Here is a 22426-nt window from a genome sequence, read left to right as displayed (position 1 = left end):
GGTCCTGACAGAGGTCCACATCACGTCAGAGCCCAGGATCCACATGAGATGCTTTAGCTTCCGCACCAGGCCTGGACAACACGACTCAACTGTGCTCCTCAGTTATCAATAATCCTTATGACAATAATTCAGATGACCTGATGCAAGATCACTCAACTGAACCAAGATTTAAGTCATTCAAATAATTAATTTAGAGATGTTTTTAAGAATGAAAAATAATCCTCATTGTTTCTGTACCTTTAACAAAGTTTTTCAATATATATTTTTGACTGTTTGTTTCACTTGGTCACAAATGTTTTTCAAAAGAAAGTATGCAAAGTGTTATCTTTAAATGATCTATATTTTTTGAAGTAGAGTTGAATTTCTGCACGGTGGGACAAAGGAAGGACAGCTAATCTAATCTAATCTAAGGTGAGCCAGAGTTTCTGAACAGGTCAGGGAGGTACATGTCCAGCCAGCTGTGACCCCCATCATGAAGGAAATTGGAATATATATTAAAATATATTCAGAAGAAAAAAAATGCATATAAGACAATGAAACATAAGTTAAACTTTAAAAATAAATACTATTTATTCTTTCTTTTTCACTTGCATTACTATCAACCTATGTTTACTGATGTATATTTTTATGAAGAAAACGACAGAAATCTGTTTTTCTCAACCTTCTTCACCGCACCTTCATAAATGAAATAATAATAATTTTTAGTATTCAATATTTTGTGGATTTGATTTCTCACCTGGAGACGTTGCAGCGTGTTGATCCATTCAATTTCCCTTTCATGACTTGATGTGGACCACAGGACCAGGGTCTCCCCCTCCCCCTGCACCTCCTCCCCCCCACTCGCCCCCCTCTCTCTCTCTCTCCTCACCATCCACCTCTGTCCCTCTCTTCCTCACAACCCCCGACTCAGCATATTCTCTTCTGTTCTGAAGCAGCGGGCGATTGAAAGTCATGTGTAGTTCACCGAGGCACATTTGCTCAGTTACTGCCAGCCGTTCCCCGCTCTCCAGCGCTTCTGGTGGCGTCCCACCACACGCCCTCCAGCCAGCGTGTCGCAGGGCAAGTGCGAGTGCTGTCGTTTGTCTCGTGCAGATGCGACGCGTCGACACCATTAAGAACACACATTATGATGCAGTGTGGTGGGATAAGTGGAGCACTGTCTGAATTCCTGAGGAGGGAGTCATCCACATCTCCTGTGTTATGTTAGTGTGTGGCTTCTGTCGGGTTAGGAGGACACAGCGGGATCATGAGGGTTGACTTGACGTGTGACTGGTGGAGTGTCGCTGGAGCGGAGAGTCGAGCGTGTTACTGGAGAAGATGCTAGTCTGGATGGATGGATGAGTGGATGGATAGTTGGATGGGTGGATTGATGGATGGATAGATGGTGGCTGTTAGTTACTTGGATGGGTGGGTTGATGAGTGGATGGATGGATGAGTGGGTGAGTGGATGGATGGGTGGATGGATAGTTGGATGGTTAGTTAGATGGATGGCTGGGTGGATGGATGGAAGGTTAGTTGGATGTGTGAGTGGGTGGATGGGTGGATTGATGGATGAATAGATGGTGGATGGATGTTAGGTGGATGAGTGTTTGGGTGGATTGATAGATGGATGGATGTTAGTTAGGTGGATGAGTGTTTGGGTGGATTGATAGATGGATGGATGTTAGTTAGTTGGATGGGTGGGTGGATGGGTGGGTGGATTGATGGAAGGTTAGTTGGATGGATGAGTGGGTGGATGAGTGGATGGATGGATGGGTGGGTGGATTGATGGAAGGTTAGTTGGATGGATGGGTGGGTGGATGGGTGGATTAATGGATGGATAGATGGTGGATGGATGTTAGGTGGATGAGTGGTTGGATGGGTGGATGGATTGATGGATGGATGGATAGATGGATGGATGTTAGTTAGGTGGATGGGTGGGTGAATGAGTGGATGGATTGATGGATGGATAGTTGGATGGTTAGTTAGATAGATGGCTGGGTGGATGGATGGAAGGTTAGTTGGATGTGTGAGTGGGTGGATGGGTGGATTGATGGATGAATAGATGGTGGATGGATGTTAGTTAGGTGGATGAGTGTTTGGGTGGATTGATAGATGGATGGATGTTAGTTAGGTGGATGAGTGTTTGGGTGGATTGATAGATGGATGGATGTTAGTTAGGTGGATGGGTGGGTGGATCGATAGTTAGTTGGATGGATGGGTGGGTGGGTGGATGATGGATGGATGGGTGGGTGGATGATGGATGGATGGGTGGGTGGATTGATGGAAGGTTAGTTGGATGGGTGAGTGGATGGGTGGGTGGATGGATAGATGGTGGATGGATGTTAGTTAGGTGGATGGGTGGGTGGGTGAATGATGGATTGATGGATGGGTGGGTGGGTGGATGGATAGTTAGTTGGATGGGTGGGTGGGTGGATTGATTGAAGGTTAGTTGGATGGGTGAGTGGGTGGATGGGTGGATTGATGGATGGCTGTACAGATGGATAGTTGTGATTGAACTATTCGCACGACTAGCTAGTAGCTTCACGCTGCCAACATTGCGTCCCAGTCTCAGGTGTGTCTTTGTAGTTATTGTTTTCTGACTCGTGTGAGACATTATTGAGATGCTGTGTCTGATTCATAGGTTCCTTATTCTCGGATATTGCTATTTTGAGCCTTAAAACCGCGCCGTATTGGAAGCCACATGGAGAGTTTGTCCTCATTTGTTGCCAAACTGGTTTCGTTTGGAGCCCGAGCTTAATAAACTCCTGGCAGTAGCTTGACTCCAGTCTGAGCTTGAGTTGATCATTCACCCGTTTTTTTGTTTTTTTCACTCTTTATTGCCTCTCATTTTATCCCATTTCCTCTAATCCGTCTGACGGCTCCACACCCATCCAATAATAACGCTGTGTTTCATCCTAACCGTCTCTAATTCCCTCTCCTGAGTGTCGTATTTGACCTCTGGGATTCTGCCTTTTCACACGTCTCCACTTTATAACTGTCACTCCCACTCACATGCTGTCATTTACTAGCCGTAATGATGTAACAATTCAGTCCACGCTCGCTGCACTCAACACATTCAAATCCCCCGTCGCCTATTACTTAACCGCCGCCTTCTTTCTCTCAAGCTCATTCTTTCCGTCGCCCTCTTCCCTCTCTCTTTTTTCCTGCCCCCCTCGCCGCCCCCTCCGCCCCCCACTCCCACCCTCCTTCATTGTTAACTCTTCCCTTCTCCCCTGTTTGGCCTTTCAGTGCAGCACCATTTGGCCAGTGTGCAGGAGAGGAAGATTAAGCATGAGAGCGATGGAGTGCAGTTTCCTTACCATGGTTAGACACCCAACATTATACTGTGTACTTGTTGACATGCTGTACTTCAGCTCACACCACCGTGTTTCTGTGATCAAGTCTGTGTGCACTTCTCTCTCTCTCTCTCTCTCACGTCCTTCTCTCTGCTGCTGCTGCTGCTGGGTGGAGTTGTGATTCTTCCAGATGTCTGCTGGTGTCCACTGTAGGCTTAACCAAAGCCTCTTGGTGGCCCAGTAGCTCCACAGCAATCAGAGCAAGGCTCCGTCCGGTCCTCAGATGTGACCGTGGGAAAGCAAAACCCAAAACCTATTCACATTTCCATGTGACTCACGCACATGCTTTGCTGTTAGTTCGACTTTCACTCGCAGTTCTGCTCCACGAAGGCTCCAAACGTCTCCGGCCTGCTGTGGTCGGTGGCAACTCTCCACCGTGAAGCTGACGCTCAGTCCGCTGAATAAAATCTCACGTAACTCAGAAGCAGAATTCATCATGTGGTTCCACACCAGACTCATTGTCTGCTTACTTTAGACGCCAATGTATCCACCAGGGGGAGCAGAAAGTTTCTGATAGCAACAACTACTGTACAGTAGGAGCAGTTCATTTGTTCCCCTCTCAGCGCAGTTCCAGCACAGTCCCAGCAGAGTTCCAGCACACTTCCAGCCGTTAGGGTTAGGGTCGCTGAGGCCGTTTAATGTATTGCCATTGTACGACGGAGAGTTTCCACCATTCTTACGTCTTCTTCCTGTCTCATTAGAGCTGCGTATCAGGTAGCAACAGCAACACTGCCCCCCAAGGTTTCAGGTGGTACTGCGCCGTAAGCTTTGTGGCAATACAGAGGAAATGAAGGCAGAGCTCGGACAGAAGTTTCTGTCTGTATCCGGATCTGAATCTCTATGGAAGGTTACCGCAGACAAGAGGCTGCTTCCTGTCTTTGCCCTGATCCATTAAGTAAATTCAGAAGGAGTGGTTACGGACTGTGGACAGGCCCAGAGAGACGAGTGTTGAAGGACCGCACCTGCTGCTCGGCCCAAGTCGGAGCCCAAACAAACAAGTCCAAAGCCCTCAGGTGTGTCATCTACGTGCAAGTCCTCTTGCTCACGGACAGATCCGCGGCTAAACTGAAGCCTGCGCTCCTCCTCTGATGTGCACACACACGCACGCAGCAATCTGGAGAGGAGCGGCGCTCTGCTCCAGATGGCACCTCCATGTGTCGGCAGCGGGGGGAGCTACTGGGTTACAGCAGACATCTGTTCTGGTGATGGTGGTGTTGGGAGATGGGGAGGGGAACACGGGCGGAGGAGGGGAAGGCCTCCTCCTCCGACCAGTCTGGAGGTGACTCTCTACCTGAGTGAGAAGCTCTGAGGCATCGCAGGTGATCATGTACTTCATCATCCATCTCCTGCTCCGCTCTGCTCCTCTTCCTCCTTCTGCTCTCCGCTCCTGCGCCTCTGACTAGTCCAGCGTCCTGATGGCGCTCATGCTGGTTTCACGTGTCCTGGCGCCGCCCGCCGCTCTGCGTTTACGAGCGCTAATGATGTGCCAGGTAGTCTGTTAACAAGGGACACGACGCTGTTAATGTACATTTCTGTTCCAAGTCTAACGCGAGCGTGCGGCGGACCGGTCCCGTGACTGTCCAGGGTGTGTGTGGTCGCCAGCTTGTTAGTGTGGTAAGGCTGCAGGGTCGCGGGAGCACTTGGCTGCCACTCGGCTCCAGACGTTTGCCAGGAGCAGGACAGAGACGTAACGTCAAGTCAACAAGCGGAGGTGTGTGTGTGTGTGTGTGTGTGTGTGTGTGTGTGTGTGTGTGTGTGTGGCAGATTAGGAGTCTGCAGGACTTGTGTTTGCTCTCCCCAGAGCCTCACTGGCTTCTTTGCACTTCATGAACCACCATGGTTGCTACCTGATCCACTGTGAGGCAGGTGTGTACTCACACTTGATGCTGACTCGGCTGCATCGCTTTCGGTCAGAGAAGCCCCTCATCTCCATGACCTCATTCCCAGAAGCGACATGTATGCAGATGACACCCTCATGTTGTTTCATGGCTGCTCCAACACTGTTTACTGTGGCAGCGCATCAATTATGCAACAAAGTACATATGTCCTTCGTAAATATTTCATTGCATCGATAAATTGTTGATTTCCGTTCTTTAATGTCCCTCGTCTCTGGATTTGTGTTTGTACTGTTCACGCTGCTGTCGGAGGGTGGTGATGTAGTGGTGTTTTGGTGAAGGATCTCATTGTCCAGTGTCTGGAACCCAGCATCACTCAGACGCAGCAAGACTGGAAATGTAGGATAGAGGGAGGTATGAGCAGAAGTGCAGCGTCACCTGAACACTATACGGGGCGGATGTAAACAAACATGGCCGACCTCCAGATCTATCTCTCTCCAGGCTGTTTCTGACCCTCTACATCCCGACCGTGGGGAACACAGCAGCTGCTGTTTGAATGAGCCGCTCACACACACCTTTACCTCTCAGACTCCGCCCCCATCCAAACATTCATCAGGCTCCGCCCTTGTGAAGAGCTCCGGAACAAACCAAGCGCTCACTACTCACTGTCACCCTGGAGGCTACTCATGGAGCATCATCGTATAAACAACTGCAAGCCTGCAGAATGAAACGCAGCCAATCCAGAAGCGATCCGCTGAAGAGACAGGGGAGTCAGAAGTCCCGTCTGCAGCCACCCTCACACAGTCCGTCTCTTCATATGGCCAGACGGATGTGTGACCTAAGTTCTGCAAGCTTCAGAGTTCAATTATTGTTATGCTTTTTTCTGGATTATTCCGTTAAAGCACACTGAAAACCACCAAGATCACATCCCCTTCATCTTGTTTCAATGTGTCCACTTCACTTTAATGCATTCACAATAATAATAATAATAATACAAGCCCACAATCCTTCACACTCACCTACAGTGTCAGCTGCTAGTCACGTGATCACCAGGGAGTTTGTTATCGAGGTGCACTCTCCTTACAGATCCTTTACCCTCGAGCAGAGCTGCATCTAACGTCTGCCGTGTTTAATGTTTGCGTCGCTGCGCAGCAAACTTATCAGCTCGACTTTAAATCCTCCACCAGCTGTTCTTTAAATAAACCAGTTTAAATGGAAGTGAAGTAAAACATGGGAGCCAGATGGGTGACAAGCTGACGCCTGTAACGCCGTGCTGACGGTGGCGAACACACGTCTACATTTTAGTTTGGATTTGAAAGTCTGCTCCGCTGATCGATGACCCTCGTCGATAAAAGAACACGGCGTTCCTGACCGACACCTTGTTGCCGGGCCGCTCTCCACGCTCGCTCCCACCGACTTATCGCGGCCTGCTTCTCCTCAAGCTCAGCTCGACACCAGCACCTTCTTTTCCCTCGACTTATCTGTGTTCTGGCAGCTGTGCCGTCCCTGCCCCCAGCTTTCTGGATAAATAGCGATAAAAACATTCCCCAGTATAGCTTTAAAAATAAAGCCCTTCAAAACTCTGCGCAGTTAGTTTTTATACGCTTCGCTCGTAAAATCTATTTCCCCATCTCTCCTGGCCCGACCAAATTACCCGCCTCTTTATTTGAATGTTTGTTTTATACGACTGAGCATTGTGTCGTTCACTGCTTTATGGGGCTTTCGCTGCCAGCGATGTTTATCTGGCAAATGTGATGTAACTGGATCTGGGCGCGAGTCGTAATGAGGTCTGCATGTCATCCATGATGTCTATTTCTATACTTTAACATCCTCCTTACTCTCTGCTTTATGGCCGCTTCCTCGCAGGGTTTTTATTTCGGCGTGTTGTCAACATCTCGGCTCCCTGGCTCAGGTCAAATGCGCTGTTTGGCAGCCGCTCTCGAAGCGTGAACGTTTAAATTGTGCCTTTGAATTGAACACATCAAAAAGCCACTAGCTTCCCTCAGCTTGGTCGCAGGAGGAGGCCCAGGTGTGGGTGACCCCCGAGTGCAACCAACTCAGGGCCGTGCACAGGGCAGTAGTAGTAGCTGAGTCCGTCCACTTCTGGTGACGGTTATGGGCAGATGGAGGAACCTGTTTCTGTCCAAAGACCCAGGAGCTGCTGGCCTTGAGCTCCAGGGTGTATGTGACCCGAGAGTCGCTGCTCACTTCCCTGATCGATCCACGTAGGTCCAGGATGTGAGTGTGTGTTCACGTGATGGTTAAGTGGAAGGCTATGGTCAGGTTTTTCTGCTCAAAAATACGAGTGACACTGAAGGGTAATTTAAGAATGTTTGCACTGTAGCCATGCGCTCACAGGTGTATTGATGCTAGAGACTTTGTGATGATCTCAGTCTCATATTTACTTCAAAGATGCTTATTCTGTATGTGAGGAGCCAGACCAATGTGATGAAGCAGAACATTATTTATAAAGTTGTCAAAATTGCGTGATAAAAGAAGACGTTTTAATGAAGCACTTGGTGTGGTTCGTCCACATTTGGGATCTGGTTCTGACAGCTGAGCTGCCATTTAACCGTCAAGGTGCTAAAGTGTGTCGCTGCATTTAAACAAGCCCAGCTGCCAATATGAAGCCTGATGTAGCTATGGCTTCACACCAGCAGATCAATCTGAGTATTAGTATTAGTGGGCGTGTCCTGTCAAAGTTTGGGTGTAAATACAGTGTGAAAACTGTTTGGTAGTAGGAGCATCACAGAGAGCCTGACTGACTCAGATACTGAAGGGGAATCAGAGAGATGAGGACGAGTGTCTCCAGTGAGTCAGATAAACATCTGTGAAAGTTAGTATAAACACATTAGACAAGTGAATCTACTTCCATCCCAAACAAACTTCTGGTTTACTGTCTGCCTTCATCTCTCACCAGTTTCAAGCTACTTTGAAATAGTGGAAGATTTCTTTGAAAATAACCCTTCAAGATTAAGTTGCTGAAGTCATTGTTGGAACCAGGACTTTTTGATGTAAAAACTATCCAAGGTGAAGAACTTCCCTTTGGTTCTGAGCCAGCAGTTTGTTACACAGTGCTTGCATGAAGTTGTGTTTGTGGTGAAGTGGTTGTCGTCTTGTCGTCGTAAGTCATGTCCGTCCATCATTGAGCGAGTCCGGTGCCGTTTCAGCTGGATCCTTCAGGTAGTTTGCTGAACCAGTGTCCGGCCATCTGATGCGCCTCTCATCGTGTGCTGTTCGATACTGACCCCTACTGCTGGTGAACAGACCCCAGACTCAGTGTGGAGGGTGACTTTCAGCTCCAAGGCCCTTTTAGCCCTGTGAGCACATTGGTGGCGACTCTTGCTTCCCAACCAGAACAAGAGTTCCCGTCCCTTTTGCGACACCAGACGGAGGTAAACCAACCAGCCTGTAGCTCCGCTGGTTTTATTGTTGACGCTCACTGTCGCTGGTCATGGACTGTCAAGAGTCCTTGATCAGGTGGAGCAAAGATGAGCTCAAACAGGTTCACTTTGGTCAGCATTGCTTCCTCTCGTGCAGCCACTGTTGCCACGGCGCACTCGGACCCCAGCTGCTTTTCCCAGCTCTCCCCCCACCTCCACCCCCTCCCCCTCTTCCACCACCCCTTTTTTACCTCGCTGCTTCCACGTATGGCCTTTCCCTGGCCCCTGCCCTGCCTTCGCGCCCCCCCCCGCCTGTAGTCCAGCCCGCTGTTTGTACCTGACGGTTAAGTCCCGCCCACGTGTGTGTTCAGCCGGTCAGCAGATGGATGAGTGGTTCAGCCGCTCATTGATCTCAGGTGGATCACAGTCACTGGATGAGTTGATCTTTCTACTTCTTCATTGAGGTTCAACTAAGCAGCCATGTTGTCATTAAACCCTCGTCTCTGTTCTGCCATTCTGTTGATCCCCTTTTTGCCAGGACTCTCGTCGCCTGGTTCACTTAAGAAGTCGGGGAAATTCGATTTCAGCGCCCTGTCCTCCCAGACGAGGTCCCCCCGCATGGCCTTCACCCACCACCCACTGCCAATGCTGGCGGGAGTGAGACCAGGTGAGACCAAACCAGCTCCCAATACTCCTGACCCCCCCTCACCCCTCGACCCCGCTCACCACCTCCCCCCATCCCACCCCGCTACTTTAGCCGCAGCGCTGCCACCGGCCTCTAGGGGGCGCTGGAGGGAGCCTGGGAGAGTTGCTGGGGACTGCTCCGCAGGGTTGTGCTCACCTCTCCCCACTCCTCTGCTTCCTGCTGTTTTGGGCTCTGGGATGATGGTTCTTTGACTCGCTCTGATGTCGGTTCACTTCCTTGCTGTGTTGGTCACGTACCTGGTGCTTTCACTGGCTGTTGCTCTCGTGGGATTCCCATCGCTGTTTCATGCAGAGCTTGGAAGGTGCCTCCACTCAAACCCCAAGCCTTTAAATGAACTATAACTTGGGTTTGTTCTTCAACAGTGTTGCACTGAGAACCTGCCCACATGTAAATACAGCTGTCAAGACAAACACAAGGAGCAAGTGACCAAAGATGCTCGTGTTTCTTCTCCTCTTGTGATGGATGCACATTTCCACATTTGTTTTGGGTCATTTTGGGCCAAAAATCCATCACGGCTTCCCTTATCCCTGTAACTGCCAAGTGCTCTACCACTCATGGGGAAGTCTTGTAAAGACCTGGCTGATAGCCGCTCCTGAAAACCAGGTCCATCTAGCCAGACGGAACCAAGCAAACAAGCCCTTACTGTCTCGCCGCTGTTGTCATTATCCAAACCATTTCAAAAGCTCCTGCTGATGTTTGCCTTTTGTAAACCAGAGTTAAAACTAAGTCCAGTTGTCTTGGTGGCACTGTCGTGATAAGATATTGAGTCCAGACAGGACAAAGATCAAAACCTCCTTGATGTGAACACCAGACAGATGGTGTTGAAGTACAGCCATATCGAACCCAAGTGGGAGGAGCCCAGACTCTGGAACAGGATCGGGGTCTTGATAACAGAGAGAACACTGGGGGCGAGCTTCAGTTCTCAGGTCAACAGAACCGGATTAGTCGTCCAAACCAGACGCACAGTGTCCTGGGTCGAGGGTTCAGATCCCGGAGCGGACGTCGTCACAGGACGTTGGGTTCTTGTTGATCTGCCCTGATGAAAGAAAGTATTCTTCTGGTGTTGTGCTCTGCATGGTCGACCCCCGACACAGTCGCCGGCGGGTTCATTAGTCGACAAGTTGCGATGTTGTCCACCATGTCCTGAAACGCTGGGAGTGTGGGACATTGACATTTCACACCACATTTTGAGGAATTAAAATAGAAACGTAAAGTCTATACAACATCCTCAATACATTTCTTCATATTCAGTTCATCACGCTACAGTCAGCCATGTTCACATCCTTAAGTTAATCGGTGACTCGTCGACTGTTGTTCGCTGCAGCCCTAGAGTCGACCCATTGACCCGACCTGACACGTAACCCGGAGCTTCGACTCTGTTCCAGTTCACGTTATTGAATTACGCTTCAATGTGGTTCTCCGAGCTGCAGCTCCAGAGTCTGCTGCCATGAAGCAGGTCCAGATAGCGTTGCGTCACTAGAAGCCAGGAGGCCTCCCAGGAATGATCCAGTCTTCGTGTGGTTCCAGCGGTGCAGGTCAGGTCCGTGGCTCTGGTGTGTTCCGTCTCCCGAGATCATTATCCCTGCGCTCCTCCAGCGCCGCGACATCAAAGGGCTGCAGAGCAGATGTGCGGTTGACCGCCGTGTCATTAATCCCACCTCTGCGGCTGGTGACAGACCCCCACGCCTCTCGAGATGTAGCGGCATCCCATCATCTAGTCTGCCGGTGGTTTGTGTCACATGACTCTGGCGTCCGCTCTCACCGCATCAGCAGGAATGTCCTTGTTTGTGGACCCGTGTGTTCAGGTTTGGCTCGGCCGGTTCAGGCTTTCCCCTCGTCTGCGTTCACTCTTGGAGGACTCCCTTACCGAGCCCTTGGCCCTCAGAGAATTTGGCCCTCACCCACTCTGTAATGGGATTAGTAGAGGAACTATAGGGAGAGGCGGGAGCCTGGCAGAGGGGCGAGGTGTCGCTCAGCGGTATAGGCTCCGTCTGAAGGCTTGGCCTGCACTCAGCTACACAATGTAAAGCAGCAGCGGGTGTTGGCAGGCTCCGCCGGGCAGCTGGGGGCCGGGATCAGTTGGGCTGGCGCGGTGGAGAGTGGGGCAGGCTTCTATACAAATCAGGGAGGTTTAGAAAGGCCTATAGGTCTCACCGAGGGGCTTTGTTTCCAGCGCCACCAACTGCTCGCTCTCACACCCCAACCTTCCGCGATACGCTGCCAATATGTCCGTACACGACCGGCCGGCTCAGGTACGGTCCTGGGTGTGGACGACACAAGAGTCGGCTGGAGCTAAAATGAGCTTCACCAGAACTGCGTCCCTGCCGGAGAATGACACCCTCGTAACGACGGTTGTTAAGTCCTCAGTTCCTCAGTCATTTCTTTGTGCTTCCTTTCCCACCGTTGCATCACATTTTCAAGCCACACTTCAACATCAGAGTCGTCGGTGCGTTTCCTGCCCAGCAGCATCGGCAGCTCCGCTCTGTCTAGTCGGCAACATGGCCGACGACACTCCTTTGAAACTCTCAGTGTTGTTTCTCTTCTCTCATGCTAAATAAGTCAACTAACTTGAAGGTTAACACACCTTAGATTAGATGCCTTTATTAGTACTTAGTACTTACTCCATTGCATTTTATTTCTGACTTTCAAGTGCAACATCAATACATCACATCAGTGCTGTTTCTTCCTGCACCAAAGAGAAAATAATCTATAAAAGTCTAAAAATCTATCATAAGTGTTGTTTAGAAAAACTGGTACATTGTTTTTTGAGTCCGCACTTTTCGACACATTTGCGAGGCTACTTTATTTCGCTCTCTTTAACCGGTGATTTCTGCGCGTTGATGGACCCTGCAGGATTAATACTGTCATCTATAGCAGACACTCATTCAAAGTAGTGGCTGTATTTCCAGCCAGAAACGTGCATCTCTCTCCTCTGTTATTTACTGCAGTGTAGCCGGCAGCTTGACACGTGAGCTGCCCGCGTGTTGAAACCCTGACTGGTGTGTCCCGCACATGACGTCACGCCCAAAAACGCAGTTGTAGAAAGCAAGTGTCAGTATTTTGCTTCGCGACAATGGCAACAATAGTAACGCACCGTGACTTAGATAAGTCACTTTAAGTGGATTACTTTGTTTGAAATAGTAACGCATTAGATTACTGTTACTGAAAAAGGTTGTGATATACAAGTAACGCGTTCAGAGACGTCCACAAAATGTCAGCATTAAAAAAAAGTGACAAACTATCAAACGACACAAGACAGATAAATAAATACCCTGAAAATATCAACAAATATCACGACAAATACATAAAATATAAGTAAATAGATAATGATAGAAATGTTAAATTGTATGAATAGATAGATAAATAAATAAATGATGGACAGTCAACAATGGTGATCAGATGACCTTGAAGTGACCCCTGAGGAGCAGCGGTTGCTGCCTGACTCTTGTACTCAGTTCAGCTGCCAAATGAAAGTGAAAATAGGTGGCTATATGTTTTTAAGCACGATGGCTATGTTTATCGCAAAAGCTGTTCAGCAAGATGCTGAAAGTGAAGCCCATGATCCTGAACTCTCTAGCTCAGTCAATAACTCTGGCTCTCAAGCCACCTCCACCCCAGCTCCCTTCACCCTCGAACCATGACCCGAGAATCTTTGGGTGTTTCCGCGGTCTCATACTTTAGCGTTGGCTTGAGCTACAAGCTGCTTCTGTGGAGCTGGACGGCTGGCGTGGACGCCATCCTTCTCCTCAAGCATCCGACCGTCTCTCGTCTTCACGGCTCCCTCTGTGTCCCAACTGGCTAGAGAGTAAACGTGGACCACAAAAGGGGCCGTACACACGTGAAACTGCTCGATCAGGCGTCTCTGGCGTCTGCTCCTGAGGGAACCACAGCGCTCTATTCATCATAAGTGTCGGAACTTTATGATCCTCCACTTGAATTTAAAGTTTCCCCCATGTCACGCAGCCCCCGCCGCACGTGTGAACAGTACGTGTGTGGAATCCTGCTCCATAAAGTCGTGCAGCTTTAATGGAAATCGTAAAACATTATGAGAAACACAGTCAACAGCCGCCCGCTCTCTTTCTTCTCCAAGAGTGTCTGTTTCAGTGTTTGGTTCTTCCTTCCCTGCTGACAGCTCCTCCACCTCAGCAGCACTGTCTTGGTCTGGCGCTTGGTTTCTGACGCCCGTGTCCCCTCCCTCCCCTGCAGGAAGCCCCCGCGCCTCCGCCTCGGCCCTGCACTTCCCGTCGCCCTCCATCATCCAGCAGTCCAGTCCTTACTTCACCCACCCCACCATCCGCTACCACCACCACCCTGGACAGGACCCCCTGAAGGAATTTGTGCAGTTCGTCTGTGCTGAAGGCTCAGGGCAGCCCGGCGGACAGGTAAGACCCCCGAGCCGGGACCAGCAGGGCGGTGGGGGGAGGGGGAGGAGTCCCACCCCCGAGTCACAGTCAGATGTCAACACAAGCGTTTTCTTGAGGGAATTCCACACTGTGGTCGAGTTATCTATCAAGTAAAGACACATCATGACGTAACTGTACTTTCACTACCTGCCTAGTACTTTGTTCTGTAGAACTACTTCAGTCATAGTTTTATCTGCCGAGTCATTCTCTGTTTTTCAGCTCCACTTCCACTGATATCTTTTTTAAAGGCCCCTTCCCAGCACTCAGGGTGACAATAAGAAAAACAGTTAAAACAACGATATTAAATCACAGAAAAATAAATACAATTTATTCTATTTTTACTACTTCATTATTTCCTTCTTAACTTCGCCTGTTATAATGCCTTAGTACCGTGCAGTGTTTACTTGTTTATAGCTCTCATTTATTTCCCTATATATCACTTTACATATACACACCTGCAGCTTCTCTGTGTACTTGCATTATGTGCTTAATTATTATGTTTTTATTCACCTAATTGTTGCTTTATATTTTTCTGTCACCTGGTGATGAGCTGGTGAGGCTTCATGAAACAGTGTCCTCATTCTCAGAGCTCACTAGGTGGCGCTCTGGGTTTAAAAATGAGGGGAGGTGTCATTGTAACCCAAGGATTCTAGAGCGGAGAGCACCATCTAGTGGGCTCTGAAGATGAGGACACTGTTTCACGAAGCCTCATCGAGACAGTAGCCGTGACACATGGGGACATTAAAGTTGCTGCTGCTGCCTGCGACCTGGTGAAGGTGGAGGTCTGCCTCTTGTTGGGGCGGTGAACGAGGGGAGGTCAGAGTTTGTGACACAGCTGAAGCGGTTTGGTGGCCACATGTGGTGACGCTCTTGGACCCACAAATGTTTCCCTTCCTGTGTTAAGCCAAGTGTCTTAGCTTTAAAGGAGCCTGTAGAACAGCACAATGGAAGACAGTAGGCTGCTTATGTTGGGAATGACAAGTCAGCTGAAGGTTGGATTCTAGCTTTTGCTCTATGAAGCGCCAGGATGCTTCACTCTGTCTGTTATCTGCCTGTGCTTTTACACACACACACACACACACACACACACGCTCACTTGTTGACTCTCTAATTCTTGCTCCTGTCTTGTTGATGTCACGTGCTGTTTCTGACCCAGATGTCTTCTGTCCTCTCCTTCTTTATTTCAACTGCTCCACCCGCCCCCCCGAAGTGACGCCGTCATGGCCCCTCCCCTCCGTCCAGACATTGCCGTGTCGTGGTCATCGTGTGTGTGTGTGGTTGTTTTGGTGCCGTCGTCGCAGGGTCCTGTGCTTGTGTTAGACCAATGTCTTCATTTTTTTTCCCCGCCATCTTCCTGGAGCTCCCGGAGACCGTGACACCCCCCACCACTTCCACCCACCACAGACCCCCCGCTGACCGACCACCGGTGGGCGCTCTCACCTCCAGCTGTTTTTTTTTTTCCTCACACCCTCATTAAAATCCGGCGTCCACATACTACCATCCGTGTGTCCCCCCCCCACTCTCCTCCACCCCCACCCACCCTCGTCATGGATTTTTTTATTTTTTATTTTTTGAACCCGGTTTCCGAGCGGCGTCCTTTTTCCCGTTAACTCGGTGTTTGCGGTTGTGGCATGTCGCCCTCCTGACCCTGTTTGTGTTGTCTGCAGCCGAACGGGAGCGGCCAGAGCAAAATGCCGGGCTCCTTCTTGCTGCCTCCACCTCCCCCAGTGGCCCGCCCAGTGCCCCTCCCCATGCCCGACTCTAAACCCAACAGCACGCCCCCCGACGGTGGACTCTCCTCGCCCGCATCTCCGTGTAAGTGACCCCGCAGACGAGCAAAAACTCGAGTCATCCTCAGTGAAAAGCAAACAAAAAAAGCACCCTCCATTGTTCTTCCTCCGACTCCGTGACATCATGTTCCATCTCACCTCCTCTACTACTGGATTTTTGTGGTGTTCATCTGGGCTCCCTGTTAGGCCCTTGTCAGTTTCGACAAAACCCGCGCCACAATCCCGAACCGACCCCCTTCGCTGGACTGGCCAATCCCAGACAGGATTTTCCGACTCGTAGGGACGGGAGCCGGACGCCGACTAGCCTTTAGGGTCTCTCTCTCTCTCTGGGCCGTGACCGGAGGGGCACTGGATGGAGCATTTTCTTCTTTGTCTGTTTTAGCTCTCCTTCCAACTCTGTCTTCCCCCGAGTCAGCGTCTTCAAGTCCTCGTCTCTTATGTCTGTTTGCTGACGCTCCCCATGTTTCTCTCTCCTCCCTCCACACACACTTCTGCATGTTCAAGTTGCCCCAAATTTGTCACTCTCTTTGATGCCTGTGTGGTTTGCGGTGTCGCGGCCGGGCTCTGCTTAAAAACAGGAGCCGGTCCTCAGAGGGGCCTCGGCAGTGGTGGGTCACGGAAGTTTTCCTCCAGATCTAAACTTTGGACCAATGAGTGGAGGTTTTCAGCCCCAGTCGTGGGCCATGACCGTTGTTAGCATGCTAGCTTCACTGCAGTTTACCCGCTAATGTGAGGTTTAGCACATCCACAGGGTTGTGGCCATGCTGAAGTGAATCCTCACATCGATACTCAAAAATTTACATGAAATGAAATCATGCAAAAATATACCTTTAAAATAAAAAAAATAATATATGAAGAATAAATGACCCAAATCCAAGGCCCTCACGGATGAACTCAACCAGAGCTCTGTTTATTTCCAGAGCGTCAGGCGACTCTTGTTGTTTGTCAAACGTAGCTGTGAGACTTGGCTGTAACTTCTTACAAACTTCTCACTGCCTCAGTCTGCATCTTTGATAGAAGAAAACATGTTGAAGTCACCTTAAAGAGCTGAGGGCAGCTAGCCGCGGCTAACAGCTAATATCGCTGTCCCAGTACCAGTTGTCCTCGGAATTGGGACGTTCCCAGCTCCGCCCCCTGAGGTCAGATTGTCTGGTGGGACAGTGGGAGAAGCCAAGCCAAGATGGCTTCCCTGGACGTAAACAGGACGTGGAAGTTTGGAGTGAATGAGATACACCGAAGGAAACAAGAGCTGAGATTCTTTGAGCCGCAACCAGAAAACACTAGCGCTAGCGACAGTGAATAGCCGAACAGGCAACATCATCAGTTTAATACAGCAAATGCAGAACGGAAGCTTCGCTGACCTGGCGGACGTTGTCATGGCAACCGTAATGCCGCAGCTGTGTGTGCGCACAGTAGCGTCGATACCATTGCAAATTAGGATCGTACATGGATGTTTTATTGGCTGTAGTTTTTGTGACAGCGCGAGTCATATATTTCATTTTTACTTATTTTTATTATTTCATTTTATCACCAACTTTTTACAGTTACGTTTGTTTTTATTCTTTTTTTTTTACGTATTTACTTGTGATTTTTCTATTTTTTGGTCTTCTTTTTTTGCTTCTTTTTTTTAAACTATGGAAATGTTTTTTTATTCATTCATTTACTCAGTATAATTCACCAGGTCATTCTCTCAATAACGTCGCTCAGAGGTTTTTCTCCTTCGCTACGTCTCACCTGTCGCCCCCCAGTGGAGGCATCTTAAGACCCGCGAGCTTGTACTTCCCCTCAGAAGGCGTCAGATGTTTAGTAGAATCCTAAGCTATGACTTTGGCGTGTCAGACGTTGACCTCAGGTGACCTCTGGCCACGCCGGCTCCCTCAGTTCCGAGCTCCGACTGGACTCGTGAGATGGTGGAGGTGGACTGACGCCGGTGTCTCCCTCTCCACAGCATACTCCACGCCAGGCGCCACAGCTGCCAACAGGTTTGTCGGCATCGGATCACGGGACAGCAACTTTCTGAACATCCCGCAGCAGACGCAGGTGAGACCCCTCCCTCCCCCTCACCCGAGTGGCACATGTGGGCTTCACCTTGGCGCTCTAACCTCATGTGGCCTCCGTCCCCCTGCTCTTTCTTAACTTTCCGTTCCTGCCTCCCGCCTGCTGCGGCTCCACCATTACCACCAGTACTTTTCTCATTAGTGTGCAACCACACCCGGCTGGAGCCGGCGCAGCTCAGCTCACTGCTGCTGCTGCTGCTGCTGCTGCTGCACACATGGAAGCCATCTGAGAGAGAGAGCGCTTCGCCGATCCTCCCGTCTCTCTGCCGTCTCACTTATCTGCACTTTCCATTTCACTGCCTCCCCCACCACCACACCCCTCCCCTGCCCCCGCCGGAGTTTACACTAGAGTCTGAAACCATCTCAAGCTGCTCCACTGCTGCTTGTCTGAAGGTTTAGATCAAACTTAGAGACTTAAAATACACAGAAACATGGAGACGTTAGAAGGACCTGCAAAAATATCTGCTCTTCACAAAGAACATCATTCATGAAATCCTTTGGAATTAGAGGATTAAAATGTGCTGTTAAAATGTCCTCACATTTTTTTTCACAATAGATTTATATCATAATAATAATAATCCAAATTACACTTTATATACGGATTGTTTGGATAATAAACATTATCAAATTATTTTAAAATAGGTGTTAATATATTTAAAATATTTAACATTCATATATTCAATTGTATATACTTTAACAATCAATGTGTTTATATTAAAGAATATTTTGGATTTAAATAGTTTTTTTTTTAATGAGTTTTTTTTGCAACAGGATATGAACATTAAAATAGAAGATACATGGAAAATTTTTACTTTTTTGTTCCCCCTTATGGAAAGATTCTTTTCTTAAACGTTGATGATGATGGATTATGTTTCATTGACATTAAAAACATTTGCAGTTACAGGTAGTTTAACAGGGTTTTGAGCGCAATGATTCTGTTCATATTCAGATATTGTTTCTCACTAGTTCAAAGCTCAGATGTGGAGAGAAGAACTGGGTCAGTAAATGTAAATGTATCAGTGGGTCAAACCAAAAAGCAAAAGCATCTGGAGAAGTGGCGGTGGACGGTGGTCAGCGTGGCCCCGGGTGCTGGGTCTGGACACTTGGGACGCCCGCTGCTTGTCCTCACCTCCTGTGACGGGGAACGTTCCGACACTGAGGCAGGTGGCCAGAGTGGCGCGCTCCCATGCAGCGAGATGTTTCAGGGAACAGAGCGGCCTGCACAACAGCGGGCTGACAGCGACGCCTAGCGGTCACTACATGGAGCTGCAGCGGGAAGAGCCGACAGCGTCATGGAACTCAAGAAAACGCAAACAACTTTTGTCCCCCCAAAAAGTCACGTCCCGGTCGTCTGGTCACCCCGGCAACCAGACATGATGTCATCGCCGGTGGATCTGGAATTTAAGAAGCTACAGGAGAGAAAAGAGTTGGGTCACCGTCCCCTGCCAAGGCTTGAGTGGGAGGGGCCAGCGGGGACCTGCCGGGTCAGTGCCCGCGGGAGCAGCCTCACCGAGAAGGGCAGGAGCCGGGAGGCCATTCATGGCACCCGCGTGAGTCAAAGCAAACAAAGCTGCCAGAGCTTGGTCCTGCAGAACGCTGGCATGTCGGCCTGCAGCCTGGGATCAGGAGGGCCAAGCTGAGCGGCCGAGGACGGTGGCGCCGGAGAGACAGGAAGTGCCAAGGTCGCGTCCCCCACCCACCTGCTGGTGCTGGAGCAGGAGGAGGCCGGCGCCGCTCAGCCAAGACAAACCCACCACAGAAGGACGGAGCCGGTGCTAGCCTGTCCCCAGACGGACCCGCTTCAGCCCGGGTCCGTCTGCTGCTTTCTAAGTTTCATCTGCGACTCCAAACACGTGACCAGGTGAAGTGAGGTCCACCGGCGAGGGAACACGCAGCCTGTGAGAAGAAGAGATGTTAGACAAAGATCGGAGGCAAACGGACAAGTACACCAGCCACACAAGGATTCCTTTAAAATGGGATGTATAAAAATAATAATAAGAATGGAAAGAAAAGGCTTTAGATATAATAAGTGAATGGAAAATGAAAAAAAATCGTGAAAATGGAAAATTCATTTTGTTCTATATAGAACCATTTTTCCCGTAATTAATAAATATTTTTATGTGATTTTTTTTTTCATAGAACAAAGTGAATTTTCCGTTTTCATTCTTTCTTTTTTATTTTCCATCAATTTATTTATTAATTTTAGATCATAAATGAAAATTAAAGTTAACATCCAAGGGTTCAACTTTTTTGTAAAACATTCTAAAGAATATGTCTCTGAAAAATGCAAATAAAACACAAGCAAAAGGACAAGCAGAAAAATACAAATAATCGTTTAAATGGATGGGAAAAAAAAATCTAACTAGCAAACACATGACTGGAAGAGAAATCTACACTAACAAAAACAAATCCCATAATAATCAATAATAATCGCTGGCCCTCAAGTGAACTCTCTCAGGATGTTTCATTTCGACATAAGGCTGAACTCAACCAGACCACAGGTGTGATGACGCTTTCCTCTGCTTCTCTCTCTCTTCCAGTCTTGGTTCCTCTGACAAGACCTGTGTGTCACCAGCACCTAGAGTTCATTCTTCACAACCATCAACAGCCACAGGAGGAGAACCCCACCCACCCACCTACCTACCTACCCACCCACCAACTCGCCCACCGACCAGCCATTGCAGTATGTCTTACATCACGGAAAACCACCGCGCGAGGAACTCTGGACTCAGAGGGAGGAACCCTTTTTCTTTTTTTTTTTTTTGTTTTGACGCAAAGAATGACGGACGGAAAGATGATGGGACGGACCAGAGGGTGCCAGGAGGGCCGCAGGAGGAGCGGGAATTCTGCCCGGAGTCCGGTTGAAAGACGTCGCTCTCCTTCTGAAGGACCACCCACTCTGACGCCCCTCCCCCTTTACTAACTAGCGAGACCATGCCAAAACGAAAAGAGTTGCACTACAAGCTGAATCGATGAACACTAACCCTCATGTGCACTATGACCCCGCGAGGCGTGGGCGCCCCCCCCCCTCCTGCCTGTTAGGTACCAGAGCCACCAGCCAGGAAGTGTGCCAACGTCACCACCCAGCTGCGGCTCTCAGGGGCCCGGTCCCCAGCCAGCGTCGCCCCCATTATCCGTGGGTTCCCCTTTATCGGCCCCGACCGATGTAGCCCAGCGATTCCTCTTGTTTGTTTGACTTTGTTCTTTCTGTTGGGATTTGTATTTGATGATTTTTGTGTTTGAATGACAGCACCTTATTGACAAACGAAGCCGAGGCAGCTGGAGATCCCACGGTTCTGAAAAATTTCGCAAAAAGTTGGGGGGGAAACCAGAGAAAGATTTCTTCGACCGGGAGAGGAGGGAGGTCTCACTCTGATTCATGTTTCAGCTCAGCGTTGCACTACGGTAGGAAAGGACACAAACTCGTCCAGCTCACTTGTACTCCGATTTCCTCCCCAAAACATGCCGGTTTCTCAACGCTAGTTTGTCCGAACCCCCCTTGAAAAAGTTAGCTAAAATGCTAAGAGCGTTGCTAGCGTCCTCCCTCCTCTCGCCTGACTCTTTTTTCCGCTCGAGTATTTGAAGAGGGAACTTTTGACAATCACCGGTGACTAAAACTTGCCTACAGCAACAGGAAGTTGCGATTTCAGCCGTGTGCGTCGAGCGAGACCGAAGGTTGCTGAAGTCGGGACCCAGACGTTCCCTCTAAAAAAAAAACAAAAACAAAAGTTTACCCTGTTGTTTACACTCCCGGACGGGCCGGCGCTCCAAGAGCAGGCCGCGCCGCGGAGCAAAATGAATATGTGACATATCTGGCTGTTTTTTTTTTTTTTTAATTTTTATTTTGTGTTTGTCGCCGAGAGGGAACGAGGGCGTCGACCAGGAGGGTCCGCCCGCCGCCGCGCCCCCGCCGCTCGCCTTGCGCTCGCGGACCAGCCAAGCACGAAACTGCCCCGTCAGCAGAATTTAAAGGGAAAGTCTTAAACCGAGACAATCTGAGGAGGCCGTGGAAAGATTCCGTATCGTCACTCACCCACACAAGAAACTCACAAAATAACTGGACTGCCGGGCCACGTTCTCCACTGCAGGGAAACGACCTTCTCGTCATCTAAAAAGGAAAGAGAAAAGAAAGAAAGAAAAGTCACGGTGGCTATGGTGATGGTTTCCTTTCTAATCTATGGAAGTGCCTCTGTATTCCCATTATGCAATTTGTCACCATGAATTCAGGTTCTGTTCCCACACATATAAGCTAGACCACCCAGATCATCCAGCTCTATATATAAGACACACATATATATTTATAGATCTCTACGTTCTTCTTGCTTTGCAATATAAGCTCTGTGGCAGTCTAGTTATTTTTTGAAGCGCAGTCATGTTTGAGCCGAAGCCTCTTCACAGCCAGCTCCCACCCGCGATAGACGCAGCGACGGCGACGTAGACGGAAGATCCGACTTGGTTCTGTTGTTTCTTTCTGGTTTGGATGGGGAGAGCTGTTCTGGAAATCACAGTGATGTATGTCGATTGAGCCACGTGCAATGCCTTGGTAGAGGAACCGTGTTGTGTGTTAGTTCGAGGGTGTCGCCGGATTTAAAAAAAAAAAAAAAACGAAAAAAAAAAAAAAAAGGTTTTCAAGTCCAGCAACTCTGGGACTCTAAATACAAGAGACAGATGGAAAAAAATCCCAGTCTTTGTAAGTAACTTTTTGGGGATAATGTTTTGTTTTGTTTTTTTTTTTTGGAATTTCCTGTTTTGTTTCTTGATCATTACGCTTTTTATTTTGTAAGAAAACGTCACTTACAGAACAGGTGGGAGGGCTGAAGGAACAACTGGTGAAATGTTTTACGACAACTGGTGCTTTCTCAAGTCTCCTTAAACGCACGACGCAGCGCTTTAGACAGTACGCGGCGCGCACGG

The 22426-nt window shown here is 49.1% G+C and overlaps 1 protein-coding gene across 17 annotated transcripts in view; it reads left to right on the top strand.

Moving 5' to 3' along the window:
* nfixb (nuclear factor I/Xb) overlaps nt 1-22144 on the top strand; it is a 124477-nt gene extending 102333 nt beyond the window's left edge. For 8 of the 17 annotated variants that reach the window (XM_053850793.1, XM_053850795.1, XM_053850798.1 and 5 more), the window contains 6 exons: nt 3232-3306; nt 9095-9223; nt 13469-13644; nt 15333-15480; nt 17404-17495; nt 20053-22144. In XM_053850793.1, coding sequence (XP_053706768.1) covers nt 3232-3306; nt 9095-9223; nt 13469-13644; nt 15333-15480; nt 17404-17495; nt 20053-20067 — 635 coding nt within the window. In that variant the 3' untranslated portion in view covers nt 20068-22144. The remainder of the gene's footprint in view (nt 1-3231; nt 3307-9094; nt 9224-13468; nt 13645-15332; nt 15481-17403; nt 17496-20052) is intronic. The other 9 variants (XM_053850810.1, XM_053850804.1, XM_053850799.1 and 6 more) reach the window with 6 other exon arrangements.
* The last annotated feature ends 282 nt before the right edge of the window (nt 22145-22426 follow it).

This window comes from Synchiropus splendidus, chromosome 19, assembly GCF_027744825.2.
Source record: "Synchiropus splendidus isolate RoL2022-P1 chromosome 19, RoL_Sspl_1.0, whole genome shotgun sequence".
Lineage (NCBI taxonomy): Eukaryota > Metazoa > Chordata > Actinopteri > Syngnathiformes > Callionymidae > Synchiropus > Synchiropus splendidus.
The sequence above is the reverse complement of the archived record's forward strand: the minus strand, read 5'-3'. Positions and strand labels throughout refer to the sequence as shown.